Source organism: Diadema antillarum, unplaced genomic scaffold, assembly GCF_040938485.1.
Source record: "Diadema antillarum isolate AM-2024a unplaced genomic scaffold, OU_Dant_1.0 seq00000053_RagTag, whole genome shotgun sequence".
Lineage (NCBI taxonomy): Eukaryota > Metazoa > Echinodermata > Echinoidea > Diadematoida > Diadematidae > Diadema > Diadema antillarum.
The window spans coordinates 2,056,702-2,076,438 of record NW_027271161.1 but is presented as its reverse complement, the minus strand read 5'-3'; the positions used below and the strand labels follow the sequence as shown (position 1 = coordinate 2,076,438).

The window sequence follows — 19,737 nt, the reverse complement described above, 5'->3', positions numbered from 1 at the left end:
TTGACATCAACATTACCATTTTGTCATCATTGAATATACATCTACTCATTTCATTTCAAATCTTATACCTAAGACCAGATCAAACAGATTAAACTCATTAAATGTATACAAAACCAGAAAAAGATTTATCCCCCACCCCTGAGGAAAAAAGGGAAAATTTTCAAAAAAAAAACCCATTGTTAATTTGAAAGAAAAAGATACATTGTATTCTGTGATAGGTTGCAAATTTAAGAATCAGTTTCAAATATGAGGAAGAAAGATTTGCGGTGACACCATGTGTATGTAGTCCTTAATCGGATCGCTGTTTGGCAGAAGAGCCTAGAAAGAGGAGAAACGAAGAGGGAAGCGACATATGGGGGTTGTGAGGAGGGCAGAAAGTGAAGAGTGGGAGACAGTAATGGGCTAGAGGTTGAAGTTGCACTAGTGGAGACGGTAGAGAAAGGAACACAGAGAGTGGTAAGGAAGAATAGTGTGAGAATCAAGTAGGATGTTCGGACATCGTTAGAAGGGGAAAGATGAAATAGAAGGGAAGAGGAAGAGGAAGGAGTTGAATGTTGGAGAATCATGGAGATAGGAGAGAGCAGTAAAGATTCATCAAACCAAGAGAAGAAAAACGAAGTCGGCGAACAGTGTGACTATGGAATGCGGAATCAATGGAGAAAGGACGAATAATCCCTCGAAGGAAGGGTAAGTAGAGGAGAGATGAGAATATGTTGATAGAAGGGAGATAGAGAGAGAGAGAGAGAGAGAGAGGCGGGGGGGGGGGGGGGGACAAAGAAAAGAAGTAGAAAAGAACAAATTGAAATTCAATACGTAAATCAGAGGGAGCTAGTATGGATCCTAGAATGAAATGCTGCTGAGAGGGAGAAAAAAAAAAAAATGGAAAGGAAAATTGATGACAGTTAAGTCCTGAAAAGGTTCCTGTGGGAGAAAAGCAAAAAATAAGAAATCAAAATGAGGTTAAAGTGTAGACCTGAGGAGAGAAGACAAGAGAAATAACCTGTGGAGAAATGTGTAAATTAAGTAGTGGTCCTGAAAAGGACCGTTGGGTTGTATGGAAGGAAGAACTAAAACAAAAAGAAGAAAGAAGAGAAGAGAACAGAAAAGAAAAGATAAGATAAGTAGTGTAGAAACAGACAAAAGTGTAAGAGAGAGAGAGAGAGGAAAGAGAAATGAAACACTGAGTAAAGGTGCTAGTGAAAGTAGCGCAAGAAATCTAGTTATAAGAATAACTAGGAGAACCGAGGAACTTGACGTTTCGGGCAGATTGACTGTCCTTCGTCAGAAGTGAAGCGTGATCGGAGAAGAGGCGGGCTATATATGGAGAATGCGGACCAATTTGTTCTTTTCTACTTCTTTTCTTTGTCCCCCCCCCCCCCCCCCCCCCCCCGCCTCTCTCTCTCTCTCTCTCTCTCTATCTCCCTTCTATCAACATATTCTCATCTCTCCTCTACTTACCCTTCCTTCGAGGGATTATTCGTCCTTTCTCCATTGATTCCGCATTCCATAGTCACACTGTTCGCCGACTTCGTTTTTCTTCTCTTGGTTTGATGAATCTTTACTGCTCTCTCCTATCTCCATGATTCTCCAACATTCAACTCCTTCCTCTTCCTCTTCCCTTCTATTTCATCTTTCCCCTTCTAACGATGTCCGAACATCCTACTTGATTCTCACACTATTCTTCCTTACCACTCTCTGTGTTCCTTTCTCTACCGTCTCCACTAGTGCAACTTCAACCTCTAGCCCATTACTGTCTCCCACTCTTCACTTTCTGCCCTCCTCACAACCCCCATATGTCGCTTCCCTCTTCGTTTCTCCTCTTTCTAGGCTCTTCTGCCAAACAGCGATCCGATTAAGGACTACATACACATGGTGTCACCGCAAATCTTTCTTCCTCATTTACTTCACCATGCAAACCTTCAAACAACACAGTTTCAAATAGCTAGCCATAAAGGGACTTTTAGAAATTTTTGCAACTGAAAGAAAAAAACTTGTATATATAAAGCAAATATTGGCACAAATGAAAGAGTACACTACTCTACTTAATGAAACATAAATATTGAATAGTGACAGTTTTAATAAAATTAATGCATGTATTAAGCATCAAACCAAGGTAATCTGGTCTCTAGAACACGATGGATTAATTGTACATGTAGAAACATTTTACAGATGAGAAGCTAAACTGAAGTCATTGTGCTGTCAGTAACCTTGTCTCATAAGCATGTAAAAATATCCTTATTCAAATGCAATCTGTGCTGCAGAAAAGAAATTACATTTCATACTCTGAGTCACTTTACATTAACTGCCAGGTTTCTGGAAGTCAAATTGGTTTGTGTGATAGGGCCTAAAAGCCTGTAATTTCAAAGAGCGCTATCACATTTAGTAGAGATCTGATGGTTAATAAAACTGGAGCCTGCATTCAGTCCAGTGCATTATGACAGATATCCGAGCACTTCCCTTGTGTCCATTACATTTATATGCAGTAAGCACAAGTAGGAGACTTACTCTTTACATTGCTGCAACTCCACTCCTGTCATGGCACAAACGAGAATCATAACAAGAGGTTGGGTTTTGCCCTTTTTGTGTGAAATAGATTACCGGTATCTGTTAAATACACATATGTACTCTTCTTTGTAAATTTCACAAAGTACACAGTGGACTGAGTATGACAGATTAGATCCGGGGGGTGGGGCACATGGGGAGCGTGCCCTCTCTTTATTTATTATTATTTTTTAAACAAAAGAAATAAAAAGAAAAAAATGGGGGGCACATGCGCCCCCCCCCCCCCCCCCCCCAATTTTGTAAAGGTGCCTCCCCTTTCTTGAATTCCTGGATCCGCCCCTGAAGATGGTACAGTACACCTACAGTGAATAACCAACGGCACTGACACAGAATAACTTCTCTCCAAAAACAACTTACAACCCCAGCACACTCAATTGTTGCACTGAGTTTGGTGTATGTCTGCAATTTCAAACCAAGTCCTTCCACTGGAAAATATGTGTTGACTGCAGTCATGCAGTTTTGATCTTGCTTCTTTTTAGTAACACATAGAACTGTGTATCATCTTTTTGCTCAGCTTCACGACAGGTAATAGTCTAAGCATACTTAATCACATAAGCTGGTGGGGGTGACAATAGATTTGCTCCATTTGCTATTTATTACGTTGCCATTCAATCGATTACAGCGTAGTTCTATGTCACAGTAGACAAGTGGACGCAATTGGTCACCTCAGATGGATGATACGCTGTCCTCCAAAAAACGGCATGGCATCTCTACAAATAAGAATCCAAAGATCACTTTGCTTTCCTAGGAACCAGTTCACAGATTCTCTGTTGTTCAACATTAAGCAGCTACATGCAACACATTAACCCTAACAGGGCCGGGGTTGGGGGGGGGGGGGGGGAGCAGAATCTGCCCCCTCCCCCTCGACGTTTCGCGCTATAATTCTGTAATGGGAGAAGGCCTCGTCGCGAGGCTTCTTGACTTTCTTCATTAAAGTCTCGCGCAACTTTTGAGACCAAATTTGCAACGTCCGCGCATACTTTTTCAAAGCCATGCCCATTTTTGTCATGGCATGTCTCCCCAAAACGGGCACAATTTTGTGATTTTGTGTACATTTCCTATGGAAAACAGTACTCTGTCATGAAAGTCATAAAAACCTGATTATTTTTACAATTAATCACTTTCAGTGATTAATTCTATGCTAATTATGGTAGTAGAGTGGTCAGTGACAATATCCAATAAAAAAACAAAGAAAAAACAAAATATGAAAAACAGGGAAATACATAAAAAATTACGAAAACAACAAAATATATAAGAATTGAAATGAGTTTTGGAAGTTTTTGTGATGTACAGTTGAATATGCTAAAACAGATAAACAGACCAAAAAGTAGACTCTCAATGCTTTAATTAGGTGAAAATATGATCTTGAGCTTAATTTGCATAATCAATTAATGAAAATTAGAAATTGATTTTTTCAAAAAATTTTATGACACAATCTTGTAGATTATGGCGTGGGTGTCACGCATGCCAGATTTCGTTGCGATCGCACCACCGATGGCCGAGATCTCGGGGGCAGAATCCGCCCCCCTCTGGTTTTAGCATAGCCAAAAAAGCCTGGCCTGATTAGGGTTAAATCCCTATAATCTCCCACGAGGAGCTTCCGATGAGATTATGTCATCCTCCATCCTTCCAATACATAACTCCACTGCTTCCCATATGGCGCAATGAATTTGACAAAATGGCTGGCAGCACACATAGCTTTTGTTTTGCTCTGTTTTGCACTCCCTTATCGTGGACACATAGCATGTCTGCCGCCATCTGCTGGCAAGGTGACTCCAGTGACAAAGGACGAGGCGTCAGAAGCAAGAAATGCGATGCACTCAGCTATCTCCTCAGGCTGTGCTGGGCGCCCGAGGGCATGCGTCGTTTTGCTCCTTTCCAAGAACTTATCATTGAGTGGAAAGAAAAAAAAAAACATATATATGCAGTGTGAATGACACTGTGAAGAAACTTTCTTTTGAATAATCAAAGAAAAAGAAAACAAAAGAGCTCAGCTACCTTGCTCGCATAACTACAAGAGACTGAACATTACATTATGATGAAGAAATACTTATAACCAAATAATTGCCATAACTATAAAAAGTATATGGAAGAAAATCACATAAATATCAAGAAACAATAATAAACATAAAAATTTTATCCTCTAAGTCAATTTGTCATATACAATTTCTGGCTGCTCTTTAAGACATTTGGGAGTAAGTGTAGAAAAGAAAAATGGGTCATGCAAAAATGAAGACGATATCACAGATGGGGAGGGAAAACAGAGTCTTCCTATTATATTTGACATCTATCAAAATCCATGGATTTGGTATTGTGAAAGATTAGGACCATCACCCTCTCCTACTTGTCCTGTCCTCCTCTAAAGTTTACTCACACTGGTGTAGGCTTCTTCACTGAGACCACCTCTCTTCTGGAGCTCGGTGATGGTGACTCCGGGGCTGGGGGGAGGAGGATGGTTTCAGAGAGACACGCCCATTTATAAGCAGTGCTTTACTATAGACCAGTAGTGATTGATTACATCATCATCAAGATCACACCTCATCATCGACAGTGACACAAAAGTGACAATATCTTAAAAGTCCTGTTTACCTTTGGGAGAAGTGATTATAAAAATGTTCCAGATATCACATTTGATGCATATGTGTAGGTCGGTCTGTTGTTTCAAAAAACATTCTACCATAAAATTTTGGCAATAAAGCCTGAAATATAAGGAGACATTGATATTTTTCTCAACAAGCCATAACTGTAGAAGGTTTAGTCTGGGAACATTTTTATTATAACTACAGTATTGTTCACATTTTGTGTATTTAACAATACTTAACATTGATTACATGGATTCAAATTCTTAAAGTGGTTGTTTCTATCCCTAGCTCATAATTTAGAACTATCTTAAAGCACTAATGCTGGGTTTTTGTTTCTTCTGCAAATGGTAAATTATGCCTTTTAACATACCAATGCTTACTCCCACCTTTTGATTACTCTGTTATGTGGACTAAAACACAAGAATCATGTACTCAGCACATCACTTTTTCTCCATCTATTAACTCTTTATGTGCCATGGTGAAAACCTCCTGTGTGCCACTTTATTCTGAGACACGTAGGTAGTCATGCTTTGAGAAAGAATTGTTTTTCAAATTTGTATAACTTCTACAAATTTCTGATAATAGTGAGCAAAGTTAAAGAGGAATGTCAAACTTTGCTTCTATATACCATGTACAGCAATTCTATTTTCAATTTTTCTTTTGAATAACCAGTTGCTACATTACTGTAAAGGCATGACTTTTGCACATAAAATAGTAACAGAAACTTAGAATGTACCCGCAAATCTAGTTGGGAACACTGCTTGATAGTCAATCACCACATAGAATGCAAGCCGTATGTGAGAGGAACAAAAGCGCGAGAAACGCTTTGATTGTACCGCGGGATTTGCGATTTATCGATCGGTTTTGGCGGCTTTGTTTGTTGAGCAGAATATGCGAAGTTGGCAAGCCGTCAACTGAGCCGGACGTGCGAACGTGGCACATAAAGAGTTGATAGTCTATCCCATCGCACCTGGTCATTGATGGCACTGTACTCCCTAATAGATCTCCACACTGTTCTTCATTGCCTGCCTTCATACATACGGGCCTGACAAGTAACCTTGATACTCCTGGAGGCTCTTTCAAAACTCTTCATGTGCCACGTTCGCTCGTCCAATGCAGTCGACAACGTGCCAACTTCGCATATTCTGCTCACACCCACAAACCCACCCAAACTAATCAAAAAGTCCCCTATTGCCGCAGTACAAAGAAAGCTTTTCTCCTGCTTCCATTCGTCTGACATATAGCTTGAATTTTATGTGGTGAATGACTATCACACAGTGTTATCTCTTACATTTGCGCAGAAATTCTAAGTTTCTAAGCCATGCCATTACAGTACTGTAGCTGCCAGTCATTTTAAAGAAAAATAATCATCGATCTGTCATACAATTTTCATCAAAGCAAAGCTTGGCATTTTCTGTACAACTTTGCTTACTATATGTCCAATTTAACATAAATCAAAATAGAAGTTACATATATTTGAAAAACAGAATGTTTTCCCAAATCATGACTACGTTGGTGTCTCAGAATAATGTGGCACACAGGGGGTTCACAACATGGCACATACACTGTACATTGTAAAGAGTTAATACAGGTGAACCCCGCTATGACCCACACAGATATGACAAGATTTGTAAGTATGAGAGGAAATTTCTGGAAAAAATTATCATTATTGCCCCTACTTATTTGTCTGTACTTATCACATCTTGCTGAGATAAGAAAATCATTGTGGTCTCTCCTATCTTTTTATGAACTAGGTTGCTATCTCTCCTTGTCCTGACAAAGGAATATTTGAGGTACTTTGATTTTGGAATGATGACTGCCCACTGAGATACATGTTTACACATTAGTAACTCTCTGGTTGCTTTTTGGAATGTCTCCCATTCTAACACATAAATATTAGCAGCTCTCGAGTAGAATCAAGAGAAGTGATTTTCTTTAGGCAAAACTGTCCTTGACATAAATTCTGACAAGATAAAAACTTCTTCCTCTTCATTGTTCCAAAAAGATTTTCATTTTCCATGAGCAAAAAACACATTTTCTGTCATACAGAGCAGTGGCATTTAGCAGACTCTTGTCACTGAAATTTCCCACTGTCCACATTGATTCATAAAGTGTTCTCTTTTACTCCAAATCCTCCTGCCTAACATCAAAACTCCGTTGCAATAATTTTCCAAACTAGTCATTAGCACTCGCCATCTAACGAGATATACTAAGTGTGCACTGAAGGGGTTCTTACTTCACAGAATTGACACGGACTCCCTTTGCTGCCAAATCTATGAAAAAAAAAGGAGAAAAAAAAGAGCAGAGGAGGATTAGATGTTGGCATGAGCCTAACTACACAGATGATAAAAAAATGTGTTTGCTATTCCATTTTCAACAGTGACATCTGTGAAGAAGACTTATCCTATAAAGCAGCTCACTGACAAAATATTATGCAAATAATTCACAGATGAAAGTGTGTTAGTGGAGACATACATTGTAGCACAATCTACGCATTTACAGCTGTGCAACATGCAAGAGGCTGAGTCAAGTTCATGTTGCCCAATACTGTAAATACTATAAATACCAATATTTTTATGCGACTAATTTTTCGCGCAGAGCAACTCAAAAATATATTTGTGGATTCTTGAATTCGCACTGTGCAGTTGTCAACCAATTCATGATATGCAGAGAAAATTGTGAAGGTATTTTGGCAGGTTTAGAACATGCACTAGCTAAAAGTAGCACAAAGAATTTAAGTTCACCTTTGTACCACAAAAATTTCACATCTTCACTAACATTACAAACTTAAACCTGTGCATTATATGTTTTATAAAATGGGTCTATGGACTATGATATCAGCTGCTAAAACCCTGTATTGTAATACCATGAGGCTGCTCTTGGATTGGTAGTGCAGACGACCATGTGAATCAAAGCAATCAGTAATCTACAAAATAACATGCTGCTGTGAAGTTATAAATATATGCTCTTTTTGTCACACATTTTGCACTCACGTACATTAGCCAAAATAAATAAATAAATAAATAAATGAATTTATACAGAGAGCATGCATGTACATGTGTAGGTGACTCATTTAAGCACTTTAGATTGGCTACATTCTTAAACCCATTACTAGTACAACTTTGTACATAAAACACATTAATGACAGTAGCCGTGGTGAGCAAGTAGCATTCTCATAATTCATCGAAGAGACTTCACAGTAGGAACAAGATTGTGCATTTCAAACTTTAAAAATAACCAACCAAGCAACAAAAAAAAAAGAAAAAAGAAGAGAAAGGATTGTAACTTACCAAGAGCACAACATCGTGTTAGCTGATCCAGGGCTGATTTGGACACACAATAACTCAGCACACCTGGGAACTGAACATGAACAAATCGCTGCAATTAGTACTCCAAGAATGAAGATTGCAGTGATTACAAGCGACTCTCATTACAACGACGTCCTCAGGACCAGAAGTTTTCCATTGCTATATCAAAATAGCCAAACATTAAAGTGTGCAAAGATGTACAGATAATTTTGGGACCTGAATTTTTACCTAGTTGCAACAAGAATTTTGCTGTAACGGTGTTTGTTTTAAGTGCACTATATAACAACAACAGTGACAACAATAATGATGATGATAATGATAATAACGATATAATCACAATATCAATAATTATCATAATAACAATAATGAAATTGAACTAGTACTCCACATTCTTCCTATGGAGACAAAGCCACAGCCAGAGTCAATGAAACAACTATTTCATGCAATATAGAATTAATATACATATACAGTGTACACTGTACATTTGGATTCCACATAACCATACCATGTTGAAATACAAGCAACTTTTTATAATAAAGCGTGAGATTGGCCCAAAACTTGCATAGTCAAGTAAACTGTATTTACTAATGTCAGCTATGACTTGTAATTTTCTCTTTTCAAAGCAACTGTCACTGTCATTTTTTTTCTCCATTTGTAAATGTAACATCGCAATTTCCAGCTGTATTTTTCTTTCTTTTCACTTCCACTCTAGTGCCGGCAAAAAAAAAACTTCTATGGCCAGCCTGCAGTTAGCTTAGAATGACTCTTGACCCGAGGACCATACTTGTTTCTTTACATTGAATTCAATCACTATTTTTCATTGAGCTGTTGATATGATTCTTACAGATCTGATGCCATTGACACTGGACACATTGACTATGTTGCCTCTGGTTTTCAAAAGATGAGGGACAGCCAGTGTTGTGAGATGGAAGACAGACCTTTGAGAGAGAAGTAGGAGAGAAACAGTATCCCTCATATTATTTTCAACTTTGTGTTATGGTTAATTTATGATTGTAAGGTGCTTAGAACTCTGTATTAAGTGCAGTAAAAATGTGAATTTTTCGATTACTAAAATTATCATTATAATTATTTTAACAAGGAAAAGTAGAAATTACGCGGTGCGTAAAATATGTCCCCGCCGGAAGTAGCATTTAGTAGCAAAATGTACAATCGGTAAAAAATCATGGTCAAAGGTCAAAGAAGTCAAAGGTCAAAATTCTGTGTAGAAATTTTGAAGCCCTCACCTAGTGCCATCACAAAAAGCAAACGGAATCGAAGTTGGGTTAGAAATGGCGAAGGAGTAGCACTTTGTAGCCAATGTACAATATAGGTCAAAAATCAAGGTCAAAGGTCAAAGAAGTCAAAGGTCAAAATTCTGTGTAGAAGTTTTGAAGCCCTCACCTAGTGCCATCACAAAAAGCAAACGGAATCAAAATCGGGTTAGAAATGGCGAAGGAGTAGCATTTTGTAGCCAATGTACAATATAGGTCAAAAATCAAGGTCAAAGGTCAAAGAAGTCAAAGGTCAAAATTCTGTGTGGAAGTTTTGAAGCCCTCACCTAGTGCCATCACATAAAGAAAACGGAATCGAAATAGGGTTAGAAATGGCAAAGGAGGAGCATTTTGTAGCCAATGTACAATATAGGTCAAAAATCAAGGTCAAAGGTCAAAGAAGTCAAGGGTCAAAATTCTGTGTAAAGGTTTTTGAAGCCCTCACCTACAGACTGTAGTGCCATCACATAAAGCAAACGGAAATGAAATTGGGTTAGAAATGGCAAAGGAGTAGCATTTTGAAGCAAAATGTACAATATAGGTCAAAGGTCAAGGTCAAAGGTCACAACTGAAATTCTGTGTAGAAGTTTCAAAGCTCCCATGTAGTGCTATCATATAAAGCAAACAGAATCAAAATTGGCTCATAAATGACAGAGAAATAGCAAATTGAACATTTTGATCACACACGGACGCACAGACAGACAGACGGACGGACGGACAGACAGACGGACGGACACACACACGTACGGAGCCCGTTTCATAGTCCCCTGCTCGAACTCGTTCGGCGGGGACAATTAGTAGTAGTAGTAGTAGTAGTAGTAGTAGTTAGTAGTAGTAGTAGTAGTAGTAGTAGTTAGTAGTAGTAGTAGTAGTAGTAGTAGTAATAGCAGTAGTAGTAGTAGTGTCTTTATTCTTTTCTTCTCAGACATACTGTAAAACCACAAAATTCATTTGGTAGGCGCAGGTTCTTTTCATTTTATTGTCAACTTTATGTTTGTATTGATATCCAATACCTTAGGGCAAGAAGACTAATACCAGTAACACAATACTAACGATACAAATGACAGTTGCAAGATATCATCATATCAAAACTTTGAGTACAAATCAATCAAAAGCGCATACTGTTATTACTGACAAACTTTGAAGTTATATCAACATTTTTCTCATGCACAGCACAATTGGTTTCAAAGTTCCACAAAGTTGTTTTTTTGGTTATCTATACACATACACACAACACATATAGACAAACAAAAAATATATATTCTCTTCTTTCTATTTTTTTTTTGGGGGGGGGGGCAGTGCAAGGAGAATGTCATTAATTGTCTGCATCAGTTATCATTGAACATTTATTGACAAAATTAGCTAAGTCACAGAAAGACATTAAGTGTGTCAAACATCACAGGAACATTTCACAGAGCAGATCATACTATTGCAATAATTGTGGTCACCATGACAACTGCTAGAAAACGAGCAATCAAATGTGAGCATTCACAATTTTTCTGTGGCTTCTGTGGTGATAGATACTTGTAACAATTGCAGATCTCCCTGAGAAACAGGCACAAAATTTGAGACTACCCACCTCACATTGACATTCATCATGGTGTCAAAGTCCTCCAGACTGGTGTTTTCTATGGAACCCAAAGAAATGATGCCCGCGTTGTTCACCTGCATGGAATTGTTGGAGCACAAAAGCATTAGTCAACTTCTGTTTGAAATAGCCACAGAAATTTACAAAAAATGCTGACCCAGCCTCAGCTCTTTGTAAAGCGACAATTCAGCATATGATGCACTCATAATGAACAACTGACGACAGCAACTGAAGTTACTACATGTATCAGACAAATTGATGACAGATTGACTTGGGACACATGTGTAGGAGTTTCAAATAACTAGCTTAATGGTTTTTGCAGTTGGTGTACAAGTTTTCTACTCCAGTTGTTTTGTTTTGTGTTTTGTTTTTGTTTTTTGTCTTTTGGTGTTTGTTTGGGTTTTTGTTTTGTTTTGTTTGTTTTGGTTCTTTTTTTTTTGGGGGGGGGGGGGTTGTTTGTTTGTTTGTTTGCTTTGCTGTTTCTCAAACAACCAAGCACCACAGTCACTAGGACATAAACTGTATAATGCATCAAGGTAGAACATATTCATATGTCAACATCAAAATGATGACAGAGCCAACAAAATGTCATTCACAATACATTTTTACAAAAACATAATTTATATAACGGTGGATCCAGGAATTCTGTAAAGGGGAGGCGCCTTTACAAAATTAAAGGTGGCTTACGCACCCCCCCCCCTTTTTTTGTTTTATCTCTTATGTCTTAACAAAAAATAAAGAGGGGATGCGCTCACCCGGTGTGCCCCCCTCTGGATCCGCCACGGCGCCACTGATTATATGCATGCACAATTTCATATACGTTAAAAAATTGGTACTAGCTGGAAGATGAAAAGCTACTTACCAAGATGTCCAACTGTCCATATTTCTGCACACACTGATCCACCAGGTTCCTTCTGTAAGCCTCATCTGTTAGATCACCAGTAACTGTCAGAGGCTGACACAGAGAAATACACTGATTATAACTAGATAATAACACATCACAACAGAATGACACACGCACTTCCACAATACCAGGTAACTGGTACTGCACCCGCTCTAAAACAAGACCCATCCACAGAGACTGAGCAGTAAAAAGATGATCCCATGTACAATGTAGTATACTTGACCTTGTGAAAATGTCAATAATAAACCCATAACTGTAAAATGTGTACAGTTTCCTACAGACCTAGTGCCCTAGAAGCCACATTGCATATGCTATGGAAGTGTAGGACTCTGTATTATTTTTACTTACCAGTAGGTCCCTGTCCTTACTTCAAGAAAAAAATCAGGAAAAATAGAAAAATTGCAATATTTAAAAGCAATCTACATTTCACTAACCTGATAATCAAATTTGAAACAAAGTGACTTGTCCTGACCTTCCTTCACATAATTATATCTATTTCTGGTACATTTCCCCTCAGAGCTTCCAGCATTTCAAGAAAACAAAATTCCCTGACTTTTCCCAGACTTTTCCCTCTTGAAATCTCAAAATCCCATGATAATCATTTCAACTCTCCAGTTCCACATGTTTTCTATCATGTTTTACACCATGTAGCCAATCATCCAATGGATGTTGTTTTGATATGCAACAAAATATAACAGAGTCTGACTACTTTCAATTTTGGGCCAATCAAAATTCCCTGGTTTTCCCTGATTTGAGGCATTTTGATCAAATTCCCTAACTATAAAAGAGGTAAAATGATTTTAATGATTTCCCTGATGGGCTGGGAACCCTGATAGTACCTCCTTTCTCCCAGTGCCCTCTATCATCAGATAAAAAGTAATTCTTAATCTTATATGATAATAGTGTCATAAACAACATGGTTAAAATTAAGTGGTGTCAGTAGTTTGGTCGCATCTTCTTGATGTGACCAGTAAGTTTTGTTTGCAAGGAAAGAAACATATAATATACTAATGCATATGTATGACAATAAAAATATCTTGAATTGATCTCACCTCCTCAGCTCCATTCTCTTGGCAGGAGTCTCGAGTTTGCAGCAGGTTGTTCTCCTTCCTACCAGCCAGAGTGAGTTTAGCTCCCAGCTTGGCGAAAAGAACACTTGTTGCTGCTCCAATCCCAGAGCTGGCTCCTGCATCATCATCAAGTTAATCAATATCATAATTTATGAATACAAATAATGAAAAGTGCTGCAGCTAGACCTAGGGCCTAGATCTGGGTCTACACTCACTGTGTAGCTACAGTGTGGCTAGTACGGGATGGAAGTAATGCAAGGTCAAGATACCCCCCCCCCCAAAAAAACTAGAAATATCACTGAAGGTGATTAATACCCCCGCCCCGTGACGACAGTCCTACCCAAGGAATGATCTTTCCTTGATCTTCTGCCATTTAAATGCCGTTACCATGGCAACGCAGCTTCCGACACGTCCGAAAAATATGTCTTGCACATCTTCCCACCAAGACTATTGTGTGTGCCACATTTCATAAGCTTTTGTCAAAAACTGAGGAAGTAGTTCAATCCACAAGATCTTTCCTTGATCTTCCGCCATTAATATGCCGTTACCATGGCAACGCAGCTTCCGACACGTCCAAAAAATATGTCTTGCACATCTTCCCACCAAGACCAATGTGTGTGCCACATTTCATGAGCTTCAGTCGAATACAGAGGAAGTAGTTCAATCCGCAAGATCTTTCCTTGATCTTCTGCCATTTATATGCTGTTACCATGGCAACGCAGCTTCCGACACGTCCGAAAAATATGTCTTCCACATCTTCCCACCAAGATCAAGGTGTGTGCCACATTTCATAAGCTTTGGTCAAAGAACTGAGGAAGTAGTTAAATCCGCACGATCTTTCCTTGATCTTCTGCCATTAATATGCCGTTACCATGGCAACGTACTTTCGGGTACTGTCAAAAAATGCGTCTTGCACATCTACAACCAAAGGCACACATCTGTACCAAGTTTCATGGAAATTGGGCAAAAACTGAGGAAGTAGTTTGCAACACAAAATTTTCCATCATTTTGGCTCATAATATGTGAGCCGTTACCATGGCAACATACTTTTTGTCACTGTCAAGAAATGTGTCATGCTGACCTATATCCTAAGACAAACATTCTATATGAATTCCATGAGAATTGGAAGAACTCTGATGAAGCAGTTTTGCCACGAAGCATTTTGCCCTATATTTTACCAATAACATGCCGTTACCATGGCAACGCACTTTTTGCCACTGCGGAAATATGTGTCTTGCACATTAACATATTCAGATGAACATCTGTACCTAATTTCATAAAAATTGATCAAAAACTGTGGGAGGAGTTTGCGACGCAAGATTTGTACCCATTTTTGCCCATAATATGCCGTTACCATGGCAACGTACTTTTGGGTACTGTCAAAAAATACGTCTTGCACATCTACAACCCAAGGCACACATCTGTGCCAAGTTTTATGGGAATCGGTTGAAAACTGAGGAAGTAGTTCGCGACGCAAGATTTGCAACGGACCGACCGCCCGACCGACCGCCCGACCGACCGCCCGACCGACCGCCCGACCGACCGCCCGACCGCCCGACCGCCCGACCGTCCGCTGATTCCTATATACCCCCTTCAAACTTCGTTTGGCGGGGGTATAAAAACAAAACAAAACAAAACAATACAAAACAAAACAAAACAAAACAAAACACAAAACAAAACAAAACAAAACAAACAAACAAAACAAAACACTCCACTCTGTATACACATAGGCCTACATGATACGTACAGTCTCAGTAGACTCTACCAAAGTTGTATTCAAACAAAGCCAAAGAACAATCTAACAAAAGGAGAAACAAGATGATTGTTTCAACATTATCTTTAATTATGTGCTTATTTGAAGAGTTTGCTCCTACTAGATCTACTATGACCCGATGTCAAGTATGATTTGCCCTGCAACCAAGTGGATCCAGGCCCCAGGGATCCAGGGGTGGTATTCTGTAAGGATCCTAGGACAGCTCTCGCTCCTAAATACGCGATTGGTATTCTGTAACACCGCGCATAGGAGGAGAAATAGGGTAGTGACGTCAGGGATCCTTATTTCTCTCCCAGTTTAGGATAGGGGCGTAACTTGATATGTTAATTAGATGTAATTAGATGTTAATGAGATCTTAAGATAAGTGGTATTCTGTAAGCACAAGTAGGATCAAGTTTAGGAGCAAAAATAAGGATAGCCTCTAGGCAATCTTTCTCTGGCGATTATGCCGGGCTATTGCGTATATAGCCTACTGACGACCCACTGTCTCTTATTTTGTATGTTCATGAACAAGAAAATAAATACATGAATCGTATAACAGAGTTATCTGTTCCTTTCATACTGAGGATTCTAAAACTGCAGTCTATAATGTTCGAAACAGTTGTATTCTTTATCTAGCTGGTATGTGTTTATTTGTTTGTTGTTCGCCATTTTCAATTCCATTCACATTTCATTTTATTCGGCACAAAATAAATAAAAAGTACATTATGTACACAATTACAACAAAAGCTATTATAATCATAATTAATATTGTAATAATGATAACAATTATTATCATTATTAATATTATCATTGTTATCATTGTTATCATTATTATTATCATTATCATTATTATCATTATTATTATTATTATTATTATTATTATTATTGTCATTATTATTGTTATCATTATTATTGTTATTATTATCATGCTCAACGTCTGCCCGAACGTCATGCGGACGCAGTGCAAGTAGCCTACCTTCGCCGCCCACATTACGTGACCCTCGAATTTGTTGCTATGAAGATCTAGTAACCAAAGAAAAAGAAACGTACGCAGTGTGCTTCTAGGTCGCTTGAAGAATAAAGCAGGGCCGACTGAACGTTTTTAAAAGCGTGGGGGCCTACTTCCGGGTTTCATGAGCTAACAAGAAAAAAAAAATTAAAAAAGGTCCTCAGCTCCTCTCAACCTTTCCATTTCTGGGTTTCTTCAGCTGACAAGCGAATAAAAAAAAGTCTATATTGGAAAAAACATAACCTTACCGCGCTCCGCACACTTCAAGATCTCTATTTCTACTTAGTGCCACTTACGTACTTCCGGGTTAAAAAAAATTGTGGGGGCCCAAAGTGATGACACCTTATGTATTTCTTTGTATGGTGCACAAAAAGTGTGGGGGCCTGAGCCCCCACGGCCCCCACGGTTCCGCCGGCCATGTATCCATTAAATAAAGTACTAGTAACGCAACGATCCATACGCTCACATTATTGTATAAGACGTACGTAGTGTGTGACGCAACCCGGTGACCTAACAGTCCATGTGCATGGATTAACATTTTTTTTTTTTTCAAAATGTAGTGAACTTACGTGTTTATACGGTTACAGCTCGTTATTCCGAAGGTTCGTTATTCCGAATGCTCCAGTCCGAAGATTCGTTATTCCGAAGGTTCGTTATTCCAAATTTCATTTTCGAATTAACAAATCTTCAGAATAACGAACCTTCGAAATAACGCCACAAATATTCGGATTAACGAACCCTTTTTCATTTTCGGATTAACGAACCTAGGTATGGAGAATTTGTGTGTTTCGGATTAACGAACCTTCGGAATAACGAACCTTCGGAATAGCGAACCTTCGGAATAACGAACAGCACCCGTATACAAGGATATCATGGAGCTATAGTAGCTCCATGTTTATATCTTTGTTTAATCTATCAGTAATCTTTATTTATTCTGTTATCATTGCCCTGCATGTTAGTCTATACTACCATAAAGATAGGGGAGAGCTAGCGGGGTGAATTAAGTGGGACAAAAATTGTGATTTGATGAAGTTTCTCGAATAAATTTCTAATATTTAGAATGGCCGGGCACACATGTATCGGACCAAAAGACTTTTGATGCTAGCCATATAACGGGTTGCTACGCTCTATATTCCTACAAGTCTCATATTTGTGTTATCATTGTTTTGGTTTTTTTTTCCTGGGAGAAGTGGAACATTGGTTTGGTTTAAGTGGGACAAACAGTAACTACATGTATAAGCAAGACATTATTATTACAAGCATATCGATCATATTTATAGAATAATGTGAGCGCATGTGTGTGTCTGTCTGTGAGTGCATCTATTATTATTATTATTATTATTATTATTCTTTATATTTATTTAAGAAAATCTTATATATATATCTTATAATAATTTTGAATTAAGGGCGAAGTTTGGCATGCAGTGATGATATCCCAGTTTACCCCAACATCCTCCAAAAGTTCAAAATTTGAGCTAATTTCTGCAAAAACTTTAAATACTAATTAATGGAACTCGTAAGGTCACATCTATTATGGTGGGCTAAGTGCGTGCTAAAGCTTTGATAATCAAAATTGTATTCTTAACTGTAAAATTAGACTGACAATACATTTTAACTCCTCGCACAGTAAGAGCTGCGTGAAGCGCATGTTCGAGCAATGTAGATCTTGGGCGCGCATTGCGTAAAATTAGCCAGATGATTGGCTTATAGATACTGCGCCGGGCGTGTCCTGTCTTTCCTCATTAATATTCATTATTCATAAATGACTGTCCTAGGATAGGCTTAGGACAGGCTTACAGAATACCGATTTTGCCTGTCCTAAGGGTATCCTATTTTCTGTCCTACGCGCGCTCCTAGGATCGAAATAAGGATCGCGCTTACAGAATACCACCCCAGGGATCATTTTTGTATTCAGTCATGCATATCTTCAAGTTTTAGTTGTAAAATTCATACAATTTTCCACTGCAGGTGCAAAGCCTTAATAGAGAACCGAGCCCAAGAAGGCTAGCCACAAAATGGTGCGAAACGGTTAAAGTCTAATATGCATATCACCGCTTTTCACCTTTTGCTAAATTTTAATGCAAAAGCTTATTTAGGCACAATGACGCTTTGAAGTAGATTCTAATTGGACTGCCGTGATTGAACTGCACCGCCTGCAGTGTTGCCCTGCGCCGGAGATTTTCCACACCTGCTCAGTCCCATCTTATTCAAATATCTGTAGGTTCACTCGGAAGCCGAAGATAGTCGCCACCGATTGTGAAATGCAAACTTGAAACCTCTGAAAACGATAACGATAAGGAAACCTGCTGAAACCGTGGAAGTGGAAGTCAAAATGTCTTTTAATACCGCAGCTTAGAATGACCCTTACCAGTGATAATCGCGACTTTCCCCGATAGAGACGTGACGGAGGCCATTGTGACTGCAACGCTGAAACAATCGGCTTGACTTGGATCACATGCATTTATGCTAGCTCTGCATGTGATGCTGCTTGCGCCCTGAGCGAGCGGGCGCTCGGCCGACCGCTAGCACTGGCAGCGCTTGAAGAAGCGTTGTGCCAGCCAGGAGGAGGCGGGCAGACTTCTTAGCTTTGAATGTCAAAATAACCCCCCCCCCCCCCCCCCCCCCCGCCCGAGTCGTTGTGTGTGTGTGTGTGTGTGTGTGTGTGTGTGTGTGAGGGGGGGGGGGTGGCAAACTTCTACATATAATTTGCAGATAAAAGATGTTTACAGCAATTTGAATTTTAGAGATGAGGATAAAGATGATGAGGGTAAATATGCATTACCTTACAGGTGATTCACAAAGAATTTCACTGTAAGTTCTTACTTTTACATGGTGCCATTTAGGCCTATACACCCATTTACAACTTTTAACTCGGAAAGAAATATTATTATATTTGCACTTTAGATAAAACGCAGAACTTTAATTACGCATCCTGTGAATTCAATTTAGATTAAAAATCAATTGAATGGATATATTTTAGTAGTATGTCTATAAAAAATATTATTTTTTTAATCTTGAAGTAGTATGTTTGTTAATTCTTTGATTATGTTGTTAATTGAAAGAGCGACATAGCTATGATAAAGTTTAGAAATAAAGCCGTACCGGCCGTCTTTATACAGTAGTGGTTGTCCAGTTACAACGAGCTAGTCCTCGGGACCGGCATTTTTCTTTCGTTATCTTTCGTTATATTGAAATTTCGTTATAACCGAACAAATAAACAAGAAAAATACATAGAGTGGATAATGTGGCGGCCTGAATTTTTACTTAGTTGTAACCTGAATTTCGTTACAAACGTGTTCGTTATATTACGGGAGTGCACTGTAATGAAATTAACAAAATTGTTACATACCGGAGTATGCAGAGGAAGAAAAGAAAAAGCTGCCGCATAAAGGGAAAGTAGGGGAACGTTATTTTATTGAAATGAGAATAGTAGGCACCTATAAAGGTAAATTTAGCAAAACAACGTATACCAGGTAGGACGGCGATTTTTTTTTTCCCCTGGAGGCGGGGTGTCAAGATATAATGACGAAAGCAGTTCATACATTATGTCAGGAATGATGGTATTGTTGATTTTTTTTTTCTTTTAAATCTTGACGATATCTTAACGGTATGAGGGAGTTCACGGTTAGCCCATACTGGAACCCTTGGCCTACACAACGGACCAGCCACGGACTAGCCACGGACTTT

General features: G+C 38.8%; 1 protein-coding gene across 1 annotated transcript; it reads right to left on the bottom strand.

The window, feature by feature from the left end:
* Positions 1–4,288: 4,288 nt before the first annotated feature.
* Positions 4,289–18,484, bottom strand: LOC139725634 (3-oxoacyl-[acyl-carrier-protein] reductase FabG-like). The gene is made up of 9 exons (XM_071636725.1): positions 18,419–18,484; positions 13,268–13,401; positions 12,174–12,266; positions 11,303–11,388; positions 9,297–9,390; positions 8,435–8,504; positions 7,381–7,417; positions 4,937–5,000; positions 4,289–4,447 (listed from the first exon to the last, which is right to left on the bottom strand). Exons 1-9 carry the CDS (start codon positions 18,462–18,464, stop codon positions 4,289–4,291), a joined length of 783 nt encoding a protein of 260 aa, XP_071492826.1. The 5' UTR covers positions 18,465–18,484.
* Positions 18,485–19,737: the final 1,253 nt, after the last annotated feature.

What these genes read in the sequence shown, in the direction of transcription:
- LOC139725634 (XM_071636725.1), bottom strand. Translation starts at nt 18,464, where the DNA reads ATGGCCTCCGTCACGTCTCTATCGGGGAAAGTCGCGATTATCACTG. An exon ending in GTGTCAATGGCATCAGATCT is followed by an intron (nt 8,505 to 9,296) that starts GTAAGAATCATA and finishes GTTCATGTTCAG; the next exon opens with TTCCCAGGTGTGCTGAGTTA. An exon ending in GTGAAGAAGCCTACACCAGT is followed by an intron (nt 4,448 to 4,936) that starts GTGAGTAAACTT and finishes CTCAATGATAAG; the next exon opens with TTCTTGGAAAGGAGCAAAAC.